General features: G+C 43.9%; 5 protein-coding genes across 6 annotated transcripts; 4 read left to right on the forward strand and 1 right to left on the reverse strand.

The window, feature by feature from the left end:
- Window positions 1-451: 451 nt before the first annotated feature.
- On the forward strand, window positions 452-1,375 carry LOC122320029 (chorion protein S18). The gene is made up of 2 exons (XM_043207972.1): window positions 452-586; window positions 780-1,375. The coding sequence occupies exons 1-2, from the start codon at window positions 572-574 to the stop codon at window positions 1,281-1,283; spliced, it is 519 nt and encodes a 172-aa protein (XP_043063907.1). The 5' UTR covers window positions 452-571; the 3' UTR covers window positions 1,284-1,375.
- Window positions 1,376-2,172: 797 nt separating this feature from the next.
- LOC122320053 (chorion protein S15) lies at window positions 2,173-2,823 on the forward strand. The gene is made up of 2 exons (XM_043208034.1): window positions 2,173-2,307; window positions 2,374-2,823. Exons 1-2 carry the CDS (start codon window positions 2,296-2,298, stop codon window positions 2,692-2,694), a joined length of 333 nt encoding a protein of 110 aa, XP_043063969.1. The 5' UTR covers window positions 2,173-2,295; the 3' UTR covers window positions 2,695-2,823.
- A 944-nt stretch (window positions 2,824-3,767) lies between these two features.
- LOC122320059 (chorion protein S19) lies at window positions 3,768-4,534 on the forward strand. The gene is made up of 2 exons (XM_043208127.1): window positions 3,768-3,878; window positions 3,968-4,534. Exons 1-2 carry the CDS (start codon window positions 3,864-3,866, stop codon window positions 4,448-4,450), a joined length of 498 nt encoding a protein of 165 aa, XP_043064062.1. The 5' UTR covers window positions 3,768-3,863; the 3' UTR covers window positions 4,451-4,534.
- A 1,562-nt stretch (window positions 4,535-6,096) lies between these two features.
- Window positions 6,097-6,786, forward strand: LOC122320056 (chorion protein S16). The gene is made up of 2 exons (XM_043208046.1): window positions 6,097-6,485; window positions 6,633-6,786. Exons 1-2 carry the CDS (start codon window positions 6,155-6,157, stop codon window positions 6,716-6,718), a joined length of 417 nt encoding a protein of 138 aa, XP_043063981.1. The 5' UTR covers window positions 6,097-6,154; the 3' UTR covers window positions 6,719-6,786.
- Window positions 6,787-7,158: 372 nt separating this feature from the next.
- On the reverse strand, window positions 7,159-20,292 carry LOC122320052 (paramyosin, long form). 2 transcript variants are annotated; one of them, XM_043208032.1, is made up of 9 exons: window positions 19,927-20,292; window positions 19,256-19,312; window positions 17,273-17,359; window positions 17,046-17,212; window positions 14,462-15,333; window positions 13,881-14,008; window positions 13,698-13,810; window positions 8,647-9,262; window positions 7,159-8,337 (listed from the first exon to the last, which is right to left on the reverse strand). In XM_043208032.1, exons 1-9 carry the CDS (start codon window positions 20,047-20,049, stop codon window positions 7,861-7,863), a joined length of 2,640 nt encoding a protein of 879 aa, XP_043063967.1. In that variant the 5' UTR covers window positions 20,050-20,292; the 3' UTR covers window positions 7,159-7,860. The 2 variants fall into 2 exon arrangements, with proteins under 2 accessions (XP_043063967.1, XP_043063970.1); XM_043208035.1 differs by lacking the exons at window positions 13,698-13,810; window positions 13,881-14,008; window positions 14,462-15,333; ... (2 more) ...; window positions 19,256-19,312; window positions 19,927-20,292 and adding exons at window positions 11,465-12,516; window positions 13,152-13,259; window positions 13,329-13,442.
- Window positions 20,293-22,280: the final 1,988 nt, after the last annotated feature.

The following is a 22,280-nucleotide window of genomic DNA, read 5'->3' on the forward strand; positions in this document are numbered from 1 at the left end:
GAATATTATAAAAAGCTTAGTGCGGCAGTTTGAAAAGTCGAACGGTTAAGTGTTTATAATTTTATTGTAATTTTATCTTAATTTTTTTTGCTTTTGTATATAAATTCTACCAACGCAGCAGAAAGTTCAGGCCACTGCCTTGGCTTCGCTGTGTCACTGAAAATCGGTGTCAAGCTCTCCGCACCGTGGGGCAAATTGGCTCTTAAAGCGGTTTAAACCATATGGATCCGAAGCACGAAGAGTCATGCGGTGGGAAAATTACGTAATGGGGTCTCGTCTCCGGCAGACGATGGCGTAAGCGCAGACGCCTGCTATCTGGACCAGCTTTTCGGGCCCCAGTGGATTTGGCCTGGCTGCACGTCTCCGGCGGCGTCTCTCCAGATTGCCGGACAAAGAGACCCGGGAGACCTGGAGCTGGCTTCTCCGGGAGCCCCGAGAGCCGAAACTTGCATCATATTCGTCACGTAAGAGTCGGGCGTCTGCCTGGATCTCGCGTATAAAAACAAAACAGTGCGCCACAGTTAGGCATTAGTTACCTTCGCAACGATCAACTAACCAACTCAGTTCCAAAATGATGAAGTTCATGGTGAGTCCAGTTTTCTTAATTGATTATAACATCTAAAATCCTTAAAAGTTTGTTCCCTTAAGAATGGTTAATTTTTTTATTAAATTCTAATTTAAAATTCAAGCCTTTTAAATTCTTTGGAATTTTTTTTCTATTAAATTATAAGAATAATATGAAAACCAAACTAATTTGTATTTTATTTTTAACCTTTTAGTGCCTGTGCTTCTGCGCCATTGCCTCCGTTTCGGCGAGTGCCTATGGACGTCCCCGTGGTGGATACGGTGGTGCCCCGGTGGGTGGCTATGCCTACCAGGTGCAGCCCGCTTGGACCGTGAAGGCTGTCATTCCCTCGTACGGCGGTGGATACGGTCCGCAGCCAGCGTATGCTGCTCCCCCGAGGTACGAGGCGGCTCCTCTGGCCTCGGCCTACAGCGGTGCCAACGTGGGTGCTGATCTGATCCCCGCCGCTGGCTACGGTGGTGCCCCGCCCGTCGATCGCCAGGCCATTGCCCTGGCCAAGCTCGCCCTGGCCGCTCCCAATCCCGGTCCCCCACTGGTCTGGAACGAGCCTCCCCGCCACGTCCAGCCCGTCTACCCGCCAATCAGCGTTGGACCCCAGGAGTACGGACCCGTCGAGAAGGTCAGGGGTGGCTCTGCCGCTGCTGCCGCCAGTTCCGTTGCCGCCGGAAAGAAGGCTGCCCAGAAGCCCCGCTACTAAGCGGAAAAAACCATGAACAGTGAATCAGAACTTAGCTATCAATAAGGAACTAGGCCATAATAAATGCAAAACACCGAAACAAAACCACTTAATTTTTGATTTTGTTATTCTTTTGGGTTAAATAATTTCTGGTCAAGAGCTTGGCTCTGCATTTCTTAGCTGAGTTGGCCCAGACTTCGGTCATTTTGCTAAGCTGTGTAATACTTTGACCAGCAGAAATTTCTTGGTCTTGAAGTTGAATGGAAAAGCTGGCTTAAGACTGCAAGAAAAGATTGGTAGTTGCCTCAAGTGGAAAAGTTTTAGTTTTTCACTAAAGTAAAATATTTGAGTGAAGAATTTGTTAAAGCTGCAAAGTTTTAATTTAGTTTGGACTTAAAAGAAAATATTTTTTTAATTTTCCTGGAATTGCATTTGTATAAATAATCTCAATTTAAGATTACATTTACATTTTTAAAGACTTTAAAACAAAAACTATTAACTAGTTCATGTTGTAAATAAATTTTCCAAACATTAATGGATAAATGTTGTTGGAATATAAAACCGGCTTGATCCAGTTTAAGTAAAATGTTGACGTTGTACTAGTCACAACCTACTAGTAAGCCATTACCTACAAGAATGTGAAAAACGCAGGGTTCGTTACAAAAAAAAGGGGAGTATATAGTTCGAATGAACGCGTTCGTGGATCGCCGAATTGAGAGAGTCGCGTGTGAGTGTGATTTTGCGGGACTATCAGAACCCGGACTTAAAACCGGGTCCGGTGCAATGGCACATCGCGTAACCAAGCGATTTTATAATGGCCCGACAACGGGTATATGGTAAGTACATAAGTCAAATGTAGCTATACTCCAAACGGGGCAATTATGAAATGCAATTTCTCGACTGAAATAGGTTAATATGTGTATATAGGTCACGTAAATGTCCAGGCTAAATTTCGCGTATAAAAGCAGGCGTTTCTGGTGGGTAAATCATAGTTTGATTGATTACCCCAAAGCAACAAAACTAAGCACTCACCATGAAGTACCTGGTAAGTTAGCAAAAGGAGTAGTGCCAATGGCAAGTGGCTAATCCTAGTGGTTTCCCCAATCCTTAGATGATCTGTGTTAGCCTGGCCCTCTTCGCCTACATCAACGCCCTGCCGAATCCGTCCTACGGACTCCCCCGAGGTGGTTATGGCGGTGGTTACGGACATGGCCCCGTCCAGCGCGTCGTCTACGAGGAGGTTCCCGTCTATGGTCGCGGTGGATACGGAGTTGGCCGACCCCTCCGATCGGAAGGAAATGGTGGAAGTGCCGCTGCTGCCGCCGCTGCATCCGCCGCTGCCGTGAATCCCGGCAGCTACAGCCAGTGGGTCGTTCCCTCCTGGGAAATCGATGGCGGTCGCGGTCACCCGGTCGGTCATGGCGGATACTAATTCCCGATCCGAAGGCACTGAATCGAACTATCGACCCATTGTTCAAGCCCTCGAGTGGCTGTCCCAGCGAAACTCTGAGTGACTGCGAATAAAAACATCTGCAACGCAACGGAAAATATTGAACAAAAATCATTATTGAGTTTTGCATTTAATGGTTGGCGGTTGAAGAGTGTGTGACATACTTTGCAGCGCAATGGGGTCAAGACTTTTGGGGTGGGGCATTATTCCAGGCACTAGTTGAGCTTTGAAGCCCGTTCAGCATATTAACAATTTCTTCTTTTTCCTACTTAAACAATTTCAATAGAAGATATTTCTTACGAATATTATTGCGAATCAAGAATGAAGTGAAAATTGCTCAGCAGAAATTGTTTAGCTTTCGTTCTTTTCCATCATGTAGAGCAAAGCCAAATTTTGCTGAGTTCTAGACGACTTCTTTTCATGCAAATAAATTATTGTAAATACTGAGGAATGCATTATTTTACCACTAGTATTTATTATTGAACTCATGACCCATATATTTATAAATCTTGAATATTGTAAGTTAGTTGCTTAACAATATTTTCTGTGGGATTAAACCAGATCCGATTTGTTATTAAAAATTAAACAGTTTTCATAATGTCATGCAGCGCTTTAGAGTGATTTAATTTAATTGTGTTTTAAGAACATATATGGTGTAAATAAATTGAGTTTCTTAGGCAAAACAAAATCAATACTTCAGGGTGATTTCACTAGTGGCACGTTGGCTTAACCCACTGATGCCCCTTATCCCCATTTCCCAGCTGCGTGCTCTCACGCACCTCATCTCATTATAGAACCATTGAATGGCTTTCGATTTGGGACTTCAGTGCGAGCATCTTCATCTGCCACCCCCAACGAAGGTCGACCGCCGAATGCTCCGATTATGGACTGCTCCAAAGAGTTCAACCTGCTCAACCTGCTCAAGCCGAAAGAGCTGAGCGATATCTGGCTAGGAAAGCTTCAAGTCCGCAGAAAGTTCCCTCAGCGAGTTGGCCGAGAAGAGACTTTGAAGCCAACTCTTGAGCCGTGATAAATTTCTGGGCGCGATCACGTTTCGAGTGCAAGAATAGTTTTGCTTATATAAGAAGTGTGCTTGCCATTCAATATGTTAATTCTGCCAATTGTGCCAAAACAAACCAGACACCATAGCCATGAACAAGTTCGCTGTAAGTATATGTTCCTCAAGGCTTTTCCGGCTCTCCAGCATCTCCGAGCGAAGGCTAATTTCCTGATTTTCCCATTTCCGATGCTCCAGACCTTGGCGGTTATCTTCTGCGCCTGCATCGTGGGCAGCTGCTATGCCAGCTACGGACCCCAGGTGTATCGCCAGGACGGCTCCGCTGCCTCGGCCGCCAGCTCGGCGGCTGCTGCGGAAAACCAGGGACAGCCGCGTTATGAGCGCCCCGTGGAGATCATTGCCGGCGGACCGCGTTACGGTCCCGAGATCCTGCGTCCCATCCAGATCAGCGGCGGATACGGCGGCGAGCGTCGCCCTGCATACGGACCCCGTCGTCCTGCATACGGACCCCGTTGGACCGTCCAGCCCGCCGGAGCCACTCTCCTGTATCCCGGACAGAACAACTACCGCGCCTACGTCTCGCCCCCGGAGTACAGCAAGGTGATCCTGCCCATCCGGCCCGCCGCGCCCGTGGCCAAGCTCTTCATCCCCGAGAACCAGTACGCCAGCTCCTACGGTGCCGCTCCCCAATACAGCGCTCCCCGCAGCAGCGGCTACTAGGCGCATACTCGATCCCAGCCGCCACGGCGGATACTTGATCTCAGCCTGATAGTGTACATAATAAACCAGAAAAGAAAATCCTAATATTTCCTGACTTATTTTTTGAACTTTTGGGTTTGAGAGCAACATGGGGTAAATAAATTCGGGTTGTTCAAATGCAGCTGCTGCAGCTGTTGGAAAATATTCACATTTGATTGCAGCCATTCCCGGCGGGAATGTGTTTGAGTGGGAAACGTGCTCCGGATTTGTTGCCCCGGTCCAGTCCACTCGCAAATCACTCGGCCAAGCGCAAGAGCCATGAACATTCAATTATTTGTTGTGCCAGTCAGTCAATAATCTTGCGGCCAGCAAGCGCCAGAGTTGAGTTCGCCGATTGGCAAGCGAATTTTCTGGCGGGTAAGCAAACACATCTGCTGACTTGTTTGGGGCCGAGCTCTTGGCCACGAGCTTCAATGCTGCTGGTCGCGGCTTGACATTCGAGTCGAGCGGTGAATCACGGCGAGAATTCTTGGCCCGAATGCGGCACAATTCAGCGGAAAAGTTTGAGTTCAAAATAATGCGGCATTATGAAGAACAATATTTAGTGCACATACGCTTGTAAGCTTCTTGATTGGACAATAAGTCGATACAATTTATGATACTGTTTTTAAGGAGACGAGTATATAAAATATTTTAGTTCAAAATAATTAACAATTAGAAAACTTTATGGATTTCCTCTGTTAAATTTAATTAATTAAGTTGATTCAATTCTTTAATTTGTACTATTAATTATTTCCAAAAATGTGTTGCAACTTATTTAACAACCTAAATATACAAAAATTAACTTATTTGCATTATTAAATTAGCATAACCCTATTGAAATAATACTTACTTAAATGCATTTATTAATAAGCTTCAGTTTTTTAAAAGAAAGTATTAAAAAGTGTAATAGATATGTTCATTTGTTATTATTCTGAAACTAGTTCGGCATTTGACTTTTTGAATGTTTTTTAGGAACTCATTTATACAAAACTAAAAAAAAATCCGAATCTAATAAAGATCTTGTCTTTTTTTTGAATTGAAAATGATAAAAATATTATTTATGGTAATCCTAAAATTACTCAAAGTTACCGAGATAGCGTTGCACGATCTTTGAGGTATAATGTCTATAGAACATTTAACCACCAATTGTGCATTGCAAGGGCAATGTGGCTGGGCCCTTGCAGGTTCCGGTTCACAGATCACTGGCTCAGGCCGACGACTTGGCCCGATTTCCGATGCGTGCAGTGGCCGGATCGCGGCGGAGTGCGGCCAAAGCCCCGATACCGCACACCCCACCAGCGAACGGAGCGAACGGAGCGTGCCGAGCAGGGGGAAGTCGCTATCGGGGAGCAGCTTCTGGGGCTCTCGGGGTTTGCTGGGGGCAGCAGCTTAGTGAAGCAATTTGGCGCGCAATTTCAATGAGCATAGAAATTGGAGACGATCCCCGAGGGGGGCCTTATCGCCCCCGGGGAAAGGGGCGGCGGAAGGGGGGCTGGAGATGCTGGCAGTGGCGACCCCCCGAAAGTGACTGGTCATCGAGCGGGTTTGGTCACGTCTGGTCAGCTCACAAATCGCGGAGCAGCTCAAATGGTGTCGCTATAAAAGCAATTTCGACACACGCTCTGGTTAATTAGTTTTTGAAACACTCCGTTCCTCGCACCACTGCCAAATACTCAAATAACTATGTCCAACTACCTGCGACTTCTCTGCCTGATGGCCGGCTGCATTGCCCTGGCTGTTGCCCACCGGCCGCACTACGCCGGATCCGGATACGGACCCAGCTACGGAGACGTGGTAAAGGCCGCCGAGACCGCCGAGGCTCAGGCCTCCGCGCTGACGAACGCCGCTGGTGCCGCCGCCTCCGCCGCCAAGTTGGACGGCGCCAACTGGAACGCCCTCAACCGATATGGCTGGGAGCAGGGAAGGCCCCTTCTGGCCAGGGAATACGGTCCTCTGGACCCGCTCTACGCCGCCGCCCTGCCACCGCGCTCCTTCGTGGCCGAGATCGATCCAGGTTGGTTACTACCCTAATATTTATTTTTTCACCCAGCGTAGCTCAATAAACAAGACCCCTAACCTTTAGTTAAAACCTTTTTGTAACCAAGCATTACTTTAAAATATCACCTTTACTTATGCTTATATTTAATTTATTTATTTTCAGTCTTCAAGAAGAGCAGCCACGGTGGAGCTTATGGCGAGAAGGCCCTTCTGAACACCGAATCCAAATTGGGTGTTGTGGCTATCTAGAAACTTGGGCTCTACAGCTCCAAGAGTTAAAGTGAATAAAGAGTGATAGCTATTAGCAAAAATTAAAATATGAATGAATTTACTTGGTTGAACTGGGGAAAATAATTGTGCTACATTTAAAATTATAAAAATAGATATTTTTTTGGCATTTATTTTAAAGTGAGCTTAATAACTCTTTAATGCTGAGCAAAGTCAACATTCAGATAAACTTTACTAGTTTACTTGAAGAAACTTACGTCACTGAATGTAATATTTTTGATGAAGAACCTTCATTAATTTTAATCGAAAGTTTTATCTTCCATAACATTTTGCGATTCCCTGTTTTTTTAATCCACTTTTACCCCTTTAGTAAAATTGATTGCCACTTGTTGTTTCTTAATTGTTATTATTATGAATAGAATTTCGTTTTTATTGCAAGATACAAAGTAAAAAATGTGAAATTTGCTCAGTTTTGTTGATGTTGATTTAATGTAAGATTCAAATTCGTTACGAGCACACAGAAATTTACCTACTAAACATAAAGTGAACTAAAAACAGATAGTAGAAGCGGTTGTAACTCGGTTAACTCGATGCTGCGGTGGCGTGCTTAGTGGGATCTTGGTGACGATTATCATTTCCGTTTCGTGATTTATTATATGTATAATCTGTGAATATCCTCCATCCAACGTTATTGTTCAGCCAAACTCTCGTTCTCTCTCTCTCTCTAGACGTATATAAATATTTCGTATGTTTACATCTATTGCTAGCAAAACTCTGCCAAGTTTTCGTTGATTTGTTTTTATTTTGTTTTTAGGTTTTCAGGTTCATTATTTTAATTAAATTACATGAACTTCAAAATAGTATTATTATTATATAGATAGGATGTGTAGTGTTATGTATTTATAGTGTGTAGCCTATACGAGCCCCCGCCGATTTGTCCGCTGGGATCTCGATCGCAGACCACGGCGTTTTTCCATCTTTTTTCGGTTTTTCTTCTTTGGGGGGTGACAAAAAAATTTAAATTATAAAAACTTTCTCACGCAATTCTCGCAACTCTGTTCCTGCACTCTGAACCCTTCGCCTGATTTACTCGGTTCGCTTTCGCGTTCGCGTTCTGTTCTGACAATGAAATGATCTCGGTGCTGGGCGGCGCTGGATCGGCTCTATTCGGTGATCGTCCTTGTGGTCTCCTGGATGTACACCTGGGATCCGGGCACCGTCGAGGTGGTCACGAACGTGCGGTGCTTGGCGCGGATGATGTTCAGGCTGGACTCGGCGGTGTCGGCCCGATCCTCGGCGGCCTCCAGCTCGCGCTGGAAGCGACGCACCCGGGTGGTGGTCTGCTGGGAAACACCCTCCTGCTCGGACAGCTGGCGGCGGTAGATGTTGATCTTGGCAGTGGCCTTGTCCAGCGAGTCCTGCAGCAGGATAAGGTTCTTCTGGTCCTCCTCGCACTGCACTATCACCTCCTTCACGGTGCGCTCCTTCTTGCGCAGGATCTTGATCGTCTCGGCGTGGCGGCGCTTCTCCTCCTCCAGCTCCAGCTCCAAGTCGCGGATGCGGGCCTCCAGCTTGCTGATGATGCGCTTGCTGCCGGCGACGGCGTTCAGCTCGACCTCCTCCAAGCGGATGGACAAGTTCTGGAGGAGATTGATTGGATAATAGGGTGATTATTGTACTACAAAATATGATCAGAAAAATATGGTAATCTCTTCTTTCAGAAATTTTACTAAATATTAATATACTTTTAAATTTGTTAAGCATTTCTATCCACTGAAATCTTATTGATAATAAGTGATTGGTTTCACCATAAAATTCTAAAAAAAAGACGTAGCCAATAATTTATTCTTTTAAAGTCGTTTTTAAACCTTTCCGAAGGGAATTAAACTTCAAATTTACATCTTCTCCCCTGTAAAATCTTAAATCCCCAAATAAACCCCAATACCCACCTTGACTTCGACTTCCAATGACTTCTTGATGGTCTCCAGCTTAACGATGCGCTCCTGCTCCTCGTGCACCTGCTCGACGACGTGCTTGAGCTCCACCTGGACCTTCTGGTAGCGCTCGTCGCTGATGCGCAGCTCCTTGGAGACCTCCTCGTAGTCGGAGGCGACGACGGCCAGCTCCTGCTCCAGCTTGGACTTGATGGAGACGAGGTTCACGTTGACGGTGGTCAGCTCGTTGATGCGGGAGGCGGCCTCCTCGTACTGCAGCTCGACGGTGCGCTTGGCGCGGTTGGCGCTGTCCAAATGGGAGCGGACCTCGTCCAGCTCTCCGTTCAGACCGGCCAGACGGCGCTGGGCAACGGCGTACTGGTCGAGGGTGGCCTGGAGCTGGCGCTGCACATCCTCGTAGTGGGCCTGCAGCTCGGTCAGCTGCAGCGACTGCTTCTTGATCACCTTCTGCAGGTCGATGTTGGTCTTGTTGGCCACGTCCAGGGACATCTCCAGCTCGGTGATCTGGATCTGCAGCTTCTTCTTGATGCGGGTCACCTCGGTCTTCAGCCGGGTCTCCGCCTCGATGACGCGGGCATTGAGCTGCTCGATCTCGATCGAGGTCTGCTTGCTATAGATTTCAATATTAGCATTAGAATTCTGGTAAATACTGTCCAATATTAGGAGTTTTTTTTATCAATGAAGTAGCCCCATTTTACCTCTCAGTGACCCTCTGTTGTTTTGCTTTGCTGACTCTATTTTTGGCCCCAATGTCTGACCCACAAATTGCATTTTTCGCACCACTCAGCACTCAACGCCCAACCACTTGAAAACTTAACCACTCAGGTGCTCTGGCATTGTCAGAAATGTTTCATTGTTTCGCCCGCTGCTGCATTCGCGAATTTCTGTGTATTTTTACGCATGATAAAGACATCGAACTTGTCACAAATAACTCGGGCTAACATGCCAAAGTATTTGCAGCAAAGCTCCCTTTCTCCCCCCTCAATTTTGTTTTGTTTTTGGGGTAAGTGCATCATGCGTCTATTCTTGGGCGTAGGTGCACTAGTCTTGCCAGCTTGCCAACTAAATTTGAGTTGTTTGTACTTGTAATGCTCTACCTGATTCACTTTCTTTAAATTAGAGAGGTGTCTGTTGTAATTACTGATACATAATCTATGACTACCAAATTCTATTTCAGTTGCTGTTCATTAAAACTGATATTAGGAGAATGAGATAAATTTATCGAAATGCTATTTCTATAGCTAACGTAGGTATAATGACAATTTTTGTTGATTTTAATCAAGCAATGTAATTTATGGGTTGTCCTAAATTAAATGCTTATGTATAATTTATGATGCTACAGAACTTCCCAGTTATATCATCATATAATAATGACGAGGCCAATGCTCATTAGCCAGAATTTCCTAGTTCCGATGTTCATTTCGATTAGTTGAACGCTATGTTTTCCTATAAAAATCCCCGTCTTGGTTACTTAATCTTAAAATCGCATTTGTTCTCATTGCTGTCGACTTGCCAAGGCATTTGACTTGTATGTGTCTTAGCTAGAGAACTTAAGTATTCCCATTTAGATTTTAATTTTTCCCTGCCATTGTTTTCAATGTTTACGCAAAAATATTCGCTAGGTCTTCGTCTTCTTTTCGCGTGATTGTTTTTGCTGTCATGCGCATCAGTTTTCTTCGGGGGAAAATAAAATAAATCTCGAATTTGAAGGACAAACCCACAACAATAGTTGGTCGGACCATCTACGCGCAAATCGCACTGTCAGCCTCGAAATTTCTGAGGTGCGGGTGCGAAATATGATAGGACGGGTAAATACTTTAGTTTTTGAGGGAAAGTTGTCTGTAGAATTCGGTGTGGATTAACAGGGTAGACATGAAGAATTTTAATGATAGGGAATCGAGTTTTTTCAACGTAAACAAATATATGTCATTTGAAATGCTTGACAACAAACCAAACGTTTCAAACACTTCAAACGAATTATTCAAGTTTTCTTTCACAAATAATACAGTGTGGCTAATACTTATCCCTAAAATTCCCATAAACTTTGTAATTAATGGCTGGCGAATTTGAGCAATTAGCCGCATAATTCTGTATAAATAATTTACATTAGACTGCACAACAGACACAATAGAAGAAGCGGCCAACATTGTGAAAGAAACAAGACCGCAATCCGCAGAAACGCTTGAAACAAAAATACAAAAATACATTTTGTGCCAGACGAGAAACGACAAACAGACAAATAGAGATGGCAAATGGAAGGTTCGGGGGAGGAGAATTTCTAGGATGTGCAGACAAAAATTGAGCTGCAACTCAAAAATGTTGCATTTATTCAAATGGGAACTGCACAGATAAGCAGAACGATCCACTTGATATTAGCACATTTTTTTACATTGATGAATGTGGATCAATTATAACTCAATAAACTCTTTGGTGGAAAATATACCTAAGAAGATATTCACTCAGAGCCAGACTTTTTTATGGGTTGTTGTTGTCGTTATATATTAATCACTTCATACTTTTTTGATATAAAAATATCCCTTTGGATTGAGGTCTTTAAGATCGCTTACGCACTTTTTGGTATATATTTTGTATCTTCAGAGAAAATTGAAATTTCCATTGCATTGGCAACTAAATTAGCGAATGAATATGAGAGCGAAGGGTTGAAGAGGAAAGGACTGAGGAGGAACTTGGGAAAGGGGAAGGGGACTTTCAGGGAACCTAGTGCTTCCAATACACATAGCTATAGTCCTTGAGCTTGGGATGGGTGCGGAGGACCTTGCGGCAGATCCAGCACTTATCCTCTATACCGCACCTGCTGTCCGCGTAGAACTCGACGGTCTTCTGGTTGAGCGAGGACAGCTGGCGCTTCACGTTGTGCAGCGAGGAGGAGACGCGGTGGTCCAGCTTGTCCACCAGCCGCTCGTCCATGAGCTCGATGTGCAGAGCATGGGCGCGCAGCTGGCCATCGAGGGGGGAGGCGGAGCGCGAGCGGGCACGCGAAACGGCGCGACTCGAACGGACTAAGGTTTGGGCGATGTAGTCCTCCTCCTCCTTCTTGGAGGCCTTGATGTTACGCTCCGATTCGGAGAGCAGCGCCTGGGCAATGGCACTGGCGGACTTGCCGCGAATCGCGCGCTTGAAATCGTCCGACATCTGATCGACCTCGTTATCTAGCTCTATCTTACGGATGCGCTGCAGTATCTTTAGGGTGTCGCGTTTGATCAGATCCTCGAGCTCCTCCTGTCGGCGGCGGCGGCGTTGGCGCGATCTCTCGACAATTGTGTCCGGTTCAAGGTGTTTGGCAACTCGCGTTGCGTCGACCAACTTTTGCACACTGAACGGCGAGCGTTTCTGGGCCCGAAAGCTAAGCAATATCTCGTCGGCCCGCGCGGCGCAGGTGCGCGACAATCGGACGATCTCGTCGGCGTTATATTGTCGCACCGCGTTCGAGGAGCGGTACTGCTTCAGGCCCCGCTCGCTGACCCACGGCAGGTGGGGTTTCTTCACCTCCAGCCCCTTGGCCTTGGCGTCCAGGTAGTCCAGCATCGGCTGGTAGAAGTTCATCGTGTAGCCATAGTTATCCTCGTAGGTTGAGGTCGTCGGACGGAAGCGGGAAGGTCTTTGTTTTAGGGCCAAAGCCATGACTTGTTAGTCGAGTCTCAAGGAAGGGGGAGAAGGGAAGGGTATGGGTTTTCTAATGGGTATGCGAGGTTCTCCTTAAGATTACTCTAATTAAAAGCTACAACTGTCGCCGCCTCTGTGTCGCCTTGTCGCTCTGCCTCTGTGGCTCCTGTAGCTTCGGGTTTTCCTCGGTTGGCAGCAGTTGCTGCTGCTTTGCAAATAAATTTTCAAATTTGTCGAAATCTATAAAAAGATTGCATTTCGTTTCGTTCAGCTGTTGGCATCGGGCAAGGTATGAGCATAATGACGACAATAACATCATCATCATTATCATCATCATTTGTTGGCAGTCAATGTGCGCGGCTATGATTGATTCATTTTGGCAACGGGCTCATAGACAATGTCATAATAGCAAGACGCTTTATGCAATAGCCATGGAAGACGAAAAAGATCTAGAGAAAGTTATCACCAATAAAAGATCTCAAAGTATCGAAAGAGGAAGTGTGGGCTCGAAGCCAATTTGAACAACAACTTTCAGTTAAAATTATATTTTAATTTTGAAAACATCAGCTTATCAAAAATAACAAGCATTGATTCATTGAAATTTGATTTAATTTATACAAAAAATAGCAGAAATTGATCTTTGCCCAAATGCTTACTCATTTACTTTGAGTGCCAATAAAATTTCACAATATCACTAAATTGGCGGAAATGTTTTTAAGATTTAATTCAAGTCAAGCTTTTAAAATCCAAGCTACCTACACAACATTATATTCTTGAGATGGTTTAAAGCCCAGTATTTAATAATCTTTGCCAAATTTAATATCTTTTCAATCACAAACCAGCACTGACCACCAACTGAAATAATAACAACCTACCTCTTGCTGGAGAGCAACTCCTCAAATCGAACGTTTTCTCAATGAAATCTTTCGATTTTCAACAACGAACCCACATTGATTGTGTAACCGAAGCAACTGCGCAATTTTCTGCGGAGAATATCACAGGGTTTCATAAAAAGTCTTCAGATAGTTAAAAACCAGTTGATTCAAACCCACTTCTTGAGCTGAGCCTGTGAACCTTTCGTGGGATCAGGATCTTCTGCCTGGCCGATTAGAAAACTAATGCCGTTGCTTTTTGTGCGACTAAAGAACTCGAACTGATTGCTAATTGCTAAATGGGTCAGTTCACTATCAATTGTGTTGGCAGTGGAAAGCGATTGCGAATCAATCGATTGATTTCCCCTCAGAAGCCTTGTGGGATGTTTTTGTTTTTCTTTTTTTGGGCTTCCGCTTTGGCAGGGGAAGTGACAAACCAGCGATCGCGACCTTCGTCTGTTGTCGCTGTCACTTGAGTTGCAGAGGCGTAATGGGGCTACTTCCAAGGGGGGATTTACATGTATCCCCTTTCAGTCATAAGTCACTTACCGGATGGCCTCGATCTCCTCATCCTTCTCGGCCAAACGACGCTCGGCATCGTGGCGGTACTGGTTGAAGTCGGCGGCCAAACGCTGTCCGCGCTGCTCCTCAGCCTTGCGGCCCTGTTAAATAATATTACCAAAATTATTTTAATGATCTGGAATTTATTAGGTGGTATCTAAGCCAACTTACAGCCTCGGCTTCCTTGTAGGCAGCGGTCAGCTCATCACGCTCGTTCTCCAGACGACGCAGCTCCAACTCCAGTTCGTGCAGACGGCGGTTCAGTTCGTTGATGGCACCCTTAGCCTCATGGAGATCATCTGTAAATTACAAAATAAAATCAATTTATTAATGAACTATAAATGAGAAACAGCTAGTCACAAATAAGCAATAATAGTTTTTAAATAAACAGTTGTATTATTAATCAAATTTACAACTCTAATTACATTCTAAATTGGTTTAATGTACTACCAAATTCAAATTTGGTTTATACAATTCTAATTAGATTCTAAATGTACTACCAAATATAAATTTGATATATAATTTGTATTTCTCATATTATTTTCTAATTCTATGCACTCAACAAAATATTATTTAAACATGATAAGAATATGTGCATTATTAATCTGCACTTTTATAAAGAATTGTGATCAGAGTTATGGTTTGAATGAAAATGTCTTTTGAACTGGTTTTAGATTAATTGTGGATATAAATGCATTCTAGATCCTACTTTTTATCTCCTCTGTTATTTTTCATCTTGAAATTGAACTCACCTCCCAGTTTCTTGTTCTCGCGGACCAGCTGGTTGTTGGAGTCCTTGACCTTGTCCAGCTCGTGGGTGGTGCGGACGAGGTCGGCGTGCTTGTTCTTGAGGTCGCGCTGGCTGGTCTCGTACAGGATGACGGTCTCCTCCAGACGGCTCTTCAGCTCGACGTTGTGCTTCTCGAGGGTGTTGACCGACTTGGTCAGCTCGCGGCAGCTGTTGTTGGACTTCTCCAGGTCGATGATGAGGACCTCGACCTCGCTGGCGAGGCGGGTCTTCATCTTCTCGAGGTTGTTCACCTTGACGACCAGCGACTCGATGTGCTCCTCGAGCTCGGTGATGCGCACCTGGTACTTGCGACGGATCTCCTCGACCTCCTCGGCGCGGGCTGCCACCTCGGCGCTCCACTTGTTCTGCCAGGAGGCGGCATCGGCATTGGCCTTGACCAGCTGACGTTCCAAGTCGATGCGGGCCTCGGACTCCTCCTCGAGTTGACTGCGAACCGAGTCCAGTTCGATCTCAACCTGATGCAGCGAGGATTCGAGCAGCGAGCGACGACGGTCCTCGTCCTCCAAGCGGCGGCGGGCATCCTCCAGCTGGGAGATCACCTGGCTCTTGGAGAACGACACCGTGTCGAGCTGGACCTTCAGATCTTGGACGTCCTTGGTCAGCTCAATGTTCTCCTGCGAGAGGCGGGATCGGTGCGAGCTGATGTCGATCACGGTGCGGTTGAGCTCCTCGATCTTCACGTTCAGCTCGGTGATCGAGACCTCCAGCTTGGAGATGTGCTTCTCGGACACGATCTTCTCCTTGTTGTAGGACTCGATCTGGGAGAGCAGCTCGTAGACCTCGGTCTGGAATTTGGCCTTGTCCTTCTCGGCTCTGCAAGTCGTTTAAAGAGAGAAAGAGGAGGTGGTTCTCCAGTTTAGTTCGTGGCGGTTCATCGGTCCCATTCCCGATACTTAGGCATGGCTTTTGTGAGATCGGCCGGGCTGTGAAGCGCTAGCTAGCTTGGGTGGATCTGCGAGCCTTCGGCCTCCAACCGAAGGTCCATCGATTGGAGGTCGAAGGCTCAGCAGGCCAGGGGTTAGAATTCTTGTTTGGTCTGCCTGGAAGCAAGCTGTGATAATTGATTGGTAAAATAATAAAGCAAAAGCTCATGGAAACAAGGAATTACCAGATATGTGATGGGAATTAATCTGATCTTGGGTATCGCTGGTCTTTAAAAACAATCGATACACTTTTTGTGTGATCTTTAAATTACGAATAAAACATAATTATAAATATTTGAAAATTAATTTTGCAATTAAATTTTGTTTTATATTTCTTAAGATCTTAATAACAAGAGCCAAGATCGACATGGTCATGTGGGGATCAAGAAAACCCTGATACGTTCGATTTTAGGTCGCGTAAACGTCAAATTAATCCCATTACATATCACTTTGATCATCGATCAAAATTTCCGTGTGCAATCCGCGGCATTTGCCAGCTTTTCCACCTGTCGAGGGGAAAACTCGGTGCAACCGACCTTTCCCACCTACAAGCTGAAGAGCCAGAAAACGTATCGGATTTCCATAATGCTCGATGGGTCGGAGCGGGACAGCAACAAAAACAATCAACACATTTTGTATATGATTCAATCAAAGACATATTTGGGTTGGGGCGTTGGTGCGAGCGAGAGAGAGCGATGCAGGGAGGCGGCGAGAGCAACAAAGAGCCTCTCTGCTCAAGAATGTGGATGAAAATTTCAAAATTTCTATAAATACATTTTCCCCTCGGAAAGAAAATATGGTATGGGTATGGGTGGCCATAACATATGGAAGAAAGTTTCGCCAAGCGAAAGCTCTGCGTGCGAAGCTTTTTCCGAGAGAGCGGGACAGCTGGTTGATCTTCCGACCTTCCGTCTTTGTCTCGGAACGGAAGTGCGCAAACTCGGGCGCACCTATCTTAAAGGTGGAAATCCAAAAGATCGTTTCAAGAACTTCAGTTTAATCCTGAGTTACGGAAGCAAGGCTTAAGATCATAATTAAATTATAATACTTTTGAAAGAAACACTTTATCTTGACCAGATCTTTTTGTTAGCCTTGAATTTCCAACAATTTCAACATTCCTGGGAATTTATTTTTGGAAATCGCTCGCTTCGATTTGGAAATATGAGAGGCGGCCAGCAACCGAAAGTTTCTCGAATATTTTACCTATACGTATTGCTTTTCGGTAAGAGATTTGTGTCAATAGAACTTGCAAGCAATGCAGGTTTATGTTTTCTCAATTTTTTTCGCTCTGCCATTTCGCATGTCATGGCATTTTGATGAATTGTTTATGATCTGCTTCAATTCTTTTTTTTGGGTCAGCGGGGCAGCGCAAGGTTAGCCATTGTATTGTTTTCTGAGTGTTACTGCACGAGATCTTGAGACATTGAAATGTCCGCGGTTGCCAGCTGACGCCACTTGATCATCATCATTGCGGGCAAATAAATATGTTCTGCGGATGCATGACAGCTCGGAATGGAGATGTTTATGTTTGGGATGTATGGATGGATATGTAGTATGCTTTCTGGGTCAATGGATCGGGGCCAGCGGTTGGAGGATGCCTACCTAGCCTTGTTTTTCGTTAGGATTTCAACCTGTTCCTGGAAATCCGTGATAATTTCGTTATGCTTTTTCTTCAAAAGCAAAGTGGTCTCCTCCGACTCAAGATGAACATCCTCAAGCAGCTTGCGCAGCTTCAGCAGCTCAGCATCGCGCTTGCGGTTGGCTTCAAACTGGAAATTGAAATTACATTATATCTTTTAATAATAGGAGATATATCTGGTGATACTCACTTGATGTTCAGCACCACCCTCGGCCTCCTCGAGACGCTCGGACATCTGGATGACCTGAACGCTGAGATCGGCTTTCTCGCGCTCGATCTGGAATTGCGAAACGAAACCCAATCATTATTTCAGGATTCCCGCAGAGACTTTGTAAAATCTATGAGATCTAAAAATACCCTGCGCTTGCTATGCTCTGTGGCTACTCGAACAGACCATAATAAAAATTATAAATCACATTAATCAGTCAAAAATAATTATGCACATGCAACACCTAAAATAACAATGGCATCTTGCCAAGAAATCCTCCACGAAGAGGTGTAGCCATAGTCCGATTGCATCCACGATATGTGCGCCAATATGCGTATATATCTTTTGTGGGCGGCCGCGCACGGCTTTCCTATATTGCATTTCCAAAAAGGCATTCGAACATTTTTTCGCCTGAACAGAAACATTTTTTGTTCGGTCTTTCGGAATCTAAACATTTGCATTTCGCCTTTGTCGAACGACCTCGTTTGGGCATTTTCGCGAATTGTAATTAAATGGTATTTTATGGGAACTGTGCGCTAGATGCAGTTGGATTTCTGGTATTTGGAGCTGTCAGGAGCGATCATTAAACACGCATAAAAATACCCTTAAAATTATCATTTAATCTCAGGATAAATCTGTTTTTAATCCACCCCCCAGAAATATGTTCAAACATATATGCTTTTGATAGTACCTAGGCGAACATGTGTTTGTCTGTTCATTTGGCATAACAAAAAGTTGCCCAAAGGCCACGTAAGTACGGGCCGTAAATCCATTTGCGCCATATGTATCTTGTAGATACGTGCTTTTTTTTGCCGCCTATATGCATGTGTGGATCCGTAGATCTGTGGATATGTAGGAAAAATGCCAGGCGGTGTGAAGGCTTTTAATGTGCATGAAAATTATTTAATTTTCCCACAGACGAACGCCCACAGATGAACGGGATGATTTCCCCCAGCAAGCGAGCGAATTTTCCTCCGCAGAGAGTTTCCTCTCTGGCCCGCTGATGATGGCTTTTCGGCTACTTTATTTTCTTTTCTTCGCTGCTCATATTTTGGTTGTTTTCAAGTTAATCATTCGCTTCTCTGTATTGAATGTCGTGCGCTAATTTTAGCCATTTTGTTCCATATATTGTGAGAGTGTGTAGGGGCGTATTTCTCTACGTGTGTGTGTGCGAGTGCGTGCTAATCCATAAGGCAAAAGTAATTAAAGTTATTTCCAACAAAATATAAAGAACATTCTTGGCCAGCCCATTCCATTCCGCCGAGAGCTCTCCGCATTTTCTAAATTTGTAATGCCCAAGAGGATTGCGCTGAATGAAGTGCACTTTCGGCCTGCGAATTTCCCACTTTTCTCTGGCTTTTCCTCTGGCTTTGCGGCTGTGCCGCTGTCTTTGCAAAGCCAGTCGAAAAGTCATTTATCAATGCTCCGCGAGAAGGCAAAACAAGTCGGCAAGCGAAAGCGATTGAAGTTCAATGCACATCATTATCATTTACTTTCACACTTTCGCAACTCTGCGAAGGGTAGTTTATTCTTAGATTTGCATTTGTTTGCTGCCTTTCCTATCGGTTCTATCGCTTCTGTTACTCGTCTATGTCTATTTTGATTTTATTTTGGTTTTCCACATATTTTTGCTGTTTTTAGGGTGTGACATTTGCGATGCGACAAAAGTGAAAATTGTTTTCCCCTGGCGCTTTGCTTTGCATTGGGTCTTTTGGAATGCAGGTTGATCTTTTCTTACTTCCTTATATATGTCATATCTTCTGAGCTCATTTCCTCAGAAAAAAACTTCTCTAATATTAGCAAAAGGAAAAAATCCTAAGCAATAAAAATAAATAGAAAGGATTTAACCATTATAAAATTCAAGGATTGTATCGGCCATTAAGCCACCCTATATCAAAAAAATCTCTTAAAAAATACAACAAAAAATTTCTAAATTATAAATAAAGATTTTTATGGATTACTCACCCTTTGACGCAACTCACGTTCAACTTCAAGATCATCTTGGAGCAAACGGATCTTGTCCTGCAAGAAAATGGTGAATACATTTATTCAGAGTGATCGTTTACGGGCTCATTATTTTACATTATTTTATGGAAATTTGTATTAAATCACTTTTTATCACAGCATTGATTTTTTCACAAATCTTTCTTCGATGTTTTTCGTGTATATATGTATCGCTCTGAGGTGGCCATTACATAATTTTTAGCAATGCATATGTATATACAGACACGTATAGGTACATATAGAGATCTAGAATTTTGCTTCACCGAATTTCTATATTTCCACACACAAGAACGCGGCGAGAACTTAACGCACAGATATATATCGGCGGTATATATGTGCATTTGATATAGAGTGTAGATGAATTTTTCGGGTTTTTTAGTTTGTTTTTCTTGTTTTTTTTTCTTGATTATTTTCTGATTCTTTTTCAGTCTCTACACAGTCACCGAAACAAGAGAGAGAGAAAGATAAATTCTCGTAGATTTTGAAGAAAATTTGGCGCACACACGCATTTTGTTCGGATACTTTGGTCGGAATTTCAGCGACTTGGGATTTGAGAGGTTAGAAATGGGCAGAAGACTGGATTTGCGATCCAAGCCGATCCGAAGCGATCCGATCCGGTGCGAGATCCTTACCTCCAAGCGGGAGAGCGAGCTCAGGTCCTGGATGTACTCGATGTTCACATCGGCGGCACCGGGTCCTGTGGACGTGGCGCGGTAGGAGTATTTCGAGGAGCGGACAGCCTGCGATGACGACATGTTGCTAGGTCAGATTTTCGTGTGCTGGCGTGTATCTAAATCAATTTGCGATCGATTCGCGTCTCTAATAGTATTATGATTTGTATTTCCTCCCAAGCGAAAATCTCTACAGCACCGCACGCAGTTTTGTAGTTGTCACCGAGTCACCGAGAAAATTCGTAATAAACGTCGGAGTAAGGCTGGTGATCTACTGAACAAGAGATCCCGTTGTCGTTCGAATAAAGAGTATTTCGTTGATTTGGCCGCTGGTCGCTGGTGAATTCGTCTATTTCAACGATTTCATCGGCTCCCTTCGGCCAAAATCGGCTGCCCCTTCGGGTGGCCCGATCCCCACCGAGTGGGATATACCTCGAGATATATCTTTTACTTCTATTTTGTGAGTGGGACTTTCGAGTGACTTTTCACGCGCCCCGTGTTGTTGTGTTAATTGCTCAGTTGTGTGGAAAATTCTTTGATTCTTTTCATTTTCAGCAGCAGCCGCCGCCGCTTGTGTGTGAACGCATTTTCACGCTAGTTTGGCGGAGAGCTTGCCCCCTACGAAAATAAACTCAAAAGCCCGAAGTACGCCTGCTTTTCTTCGCTTTCCTTTCCTTCGCTTTGCTTTTCTTTTGCTTACCTGTAATTAGCCTGTGTCATTTGTGCGTTTCATTTTGTGTATCTAGCGTCTGGCCAGCATGTATCTACACATAAATTCTCCCGATCCTCTCCCGTACATATAAGTCATGTTGAAATATTTGGCAACTTCTGCTGATCATAAAGTTCATAATTTAAATTTAATGGGTAATTCTTTTCGTTCATGGACTGGGGCTATATCTTTTATTTGGCTTTAAAGCTTGTGCAAAACCTATATTTCAGCACGTAGTCCCTTGATAATAGAGTTTTGACTTAACAAGTTGTTTGAAGAACAAATTTGGGCAGCTAAAAAAATTTGTTTTCATAATTTCAAAATAACGTGACCTGATTTAAAGAACAACTTTTGTTAAGTTGTAATATTTTTTTTTAACACTTAAGCAAACATTTTTTAGAGATTTACCAGCTCTATACAAATCAATAATATCTAATCCACTTGTTCATTTTATTGGTTTAAAGACAAAATGATTATATATACAACCCTTGGCCAACTTATGCCCACAGAAACAAGCTAATCAGATTTTGAAGGTGTTACAAAATTTTTAAGCCAACAGAGAAATCATAAAAGTGTCAGTTTTTCTATGATGGGTTTTTAAAATATTCGCTAACAGCCAATTAGGATTACAGCAGCGTTTTCTAAAAATACTTGACTTTTGGCATCGAAACGTGTTATTCGCCAGCATAAATAAATAAGCGTAGAGAACGAAACAAACAAAAATATACAATTTTGAGTGAATCCTTGGCCATGCGGACAAAAGTCTGTTCAACCTCAGACAATGCGTTGTCATCTAACAATTGTTGTTCAATGGTCACGTAGCTGGCAGTCACGGTAAATATGTATTTTGGCAACCGCAGAGTCTTTCCATGCTTACATAGTAAATAGATGAATGTTTTGTAAATAATTTTGTAACATTTCGAGTGGTCTTCGTGCTTTGGTTTTCGCTCAGTTTTCCAAAGGAGCCGAAGCTTTTGAGTGAGATCTTTTCCGAGTCCCGAGCGATCTCCTCCACCTGTGCTCCGCACACAAACACAAACACTCTTGCCTCACTATACTTAAAATGATTTTTCGCTTATTTTTAGCAACCGAAATTCACGTTATTTGTGCCTTTTTTTCGGCTTGCTCATAATCGTGTTCATTTTCCACACACAATTCACCTGAGGAGAAAACGCACACACATGGATTTCTAGTTGGGCCCACCATCCTTATATATTAGAACTGTTTTTTGCTCCGTTCGCATTGGTATCTTGTAGATACTTAGCTCTGGCTGGCCATAACTTTATTTATTTTATGCATGCATATAGACAATGTTGCCGCTACTCTGTATATATAAGTGCGCGCCAGGCAGCCGTAGAATAATATTTAACATTCTGTGTGTTTGCCACATTTTGGAATGTGTAATAATTTAAAAATAACCTGGCGAATATGTAGCAAGCCGTTCGCCGATAAATAAGTCAGCCAAAAATAGAACCAAGCCAGACAACGACACCTTTACTCAAAAGCCAAAACGAAAACCAAAAATACAAGAACATAAAAAGTGCCATTCTCATCGCGATTTGGGTTCGGAATGGGAAACTCTCTGCGGATGCTTTCTCGCCAGGTG

The sequence above is a fragment of the Drosophila ficusphila genome, unplaced genomic scaffold (assembly GCF_018152265.1).
Source record: "Drosophila ficusphila isolate 14025-0441.05 unplaced genomic scaffold, ASM1815226v1 contig_106, whole genome shotgun sequence".
NCBI classification, from domain to species: Eukaryota; Metazoa; Arthropoda; class Insecta; order Diptera; family Drosophilidae; genus Drosophila; species Drosophila ficusphila.

Coding starts and splice junctions, on each gene's coding strand:
- LOC122320052 (XM_043208032.1), bottom strand. CDS start 20,049: ATGTCGTCATCGCAGGCTGTCCGCTCCTCGAAATACTCCTACCGCGCC. Junction 15,334..17,045: donor CTAACGAAAAACAAGGCTAG/GTAGGCATCCTC, acceptor AACGACTTGCAG/AGCCGAGAAGGACAAGGCCA. Junction 9,263..13,697: donor GAGGAGATCGAGGCCATCCG/GTAAGTGACTTA, acceptor TGAAATCTATAG/CAAGCAGACCTCGATCGAGA.
- LOC122320056 (XM_043208046.1), top strand. CDS start 6,155: ATGTCCAACTACCTGCGACTTCTCTGCCTGATGGCCGGCTGCATTGCC. Junction 6,486..6,632: donor CGTGGCCGAGATCGATCCAG/GTTGGTTACTAC, acceptor ATTTATTTTCAG/TCTTCAAGAAGAGCAGCCAC.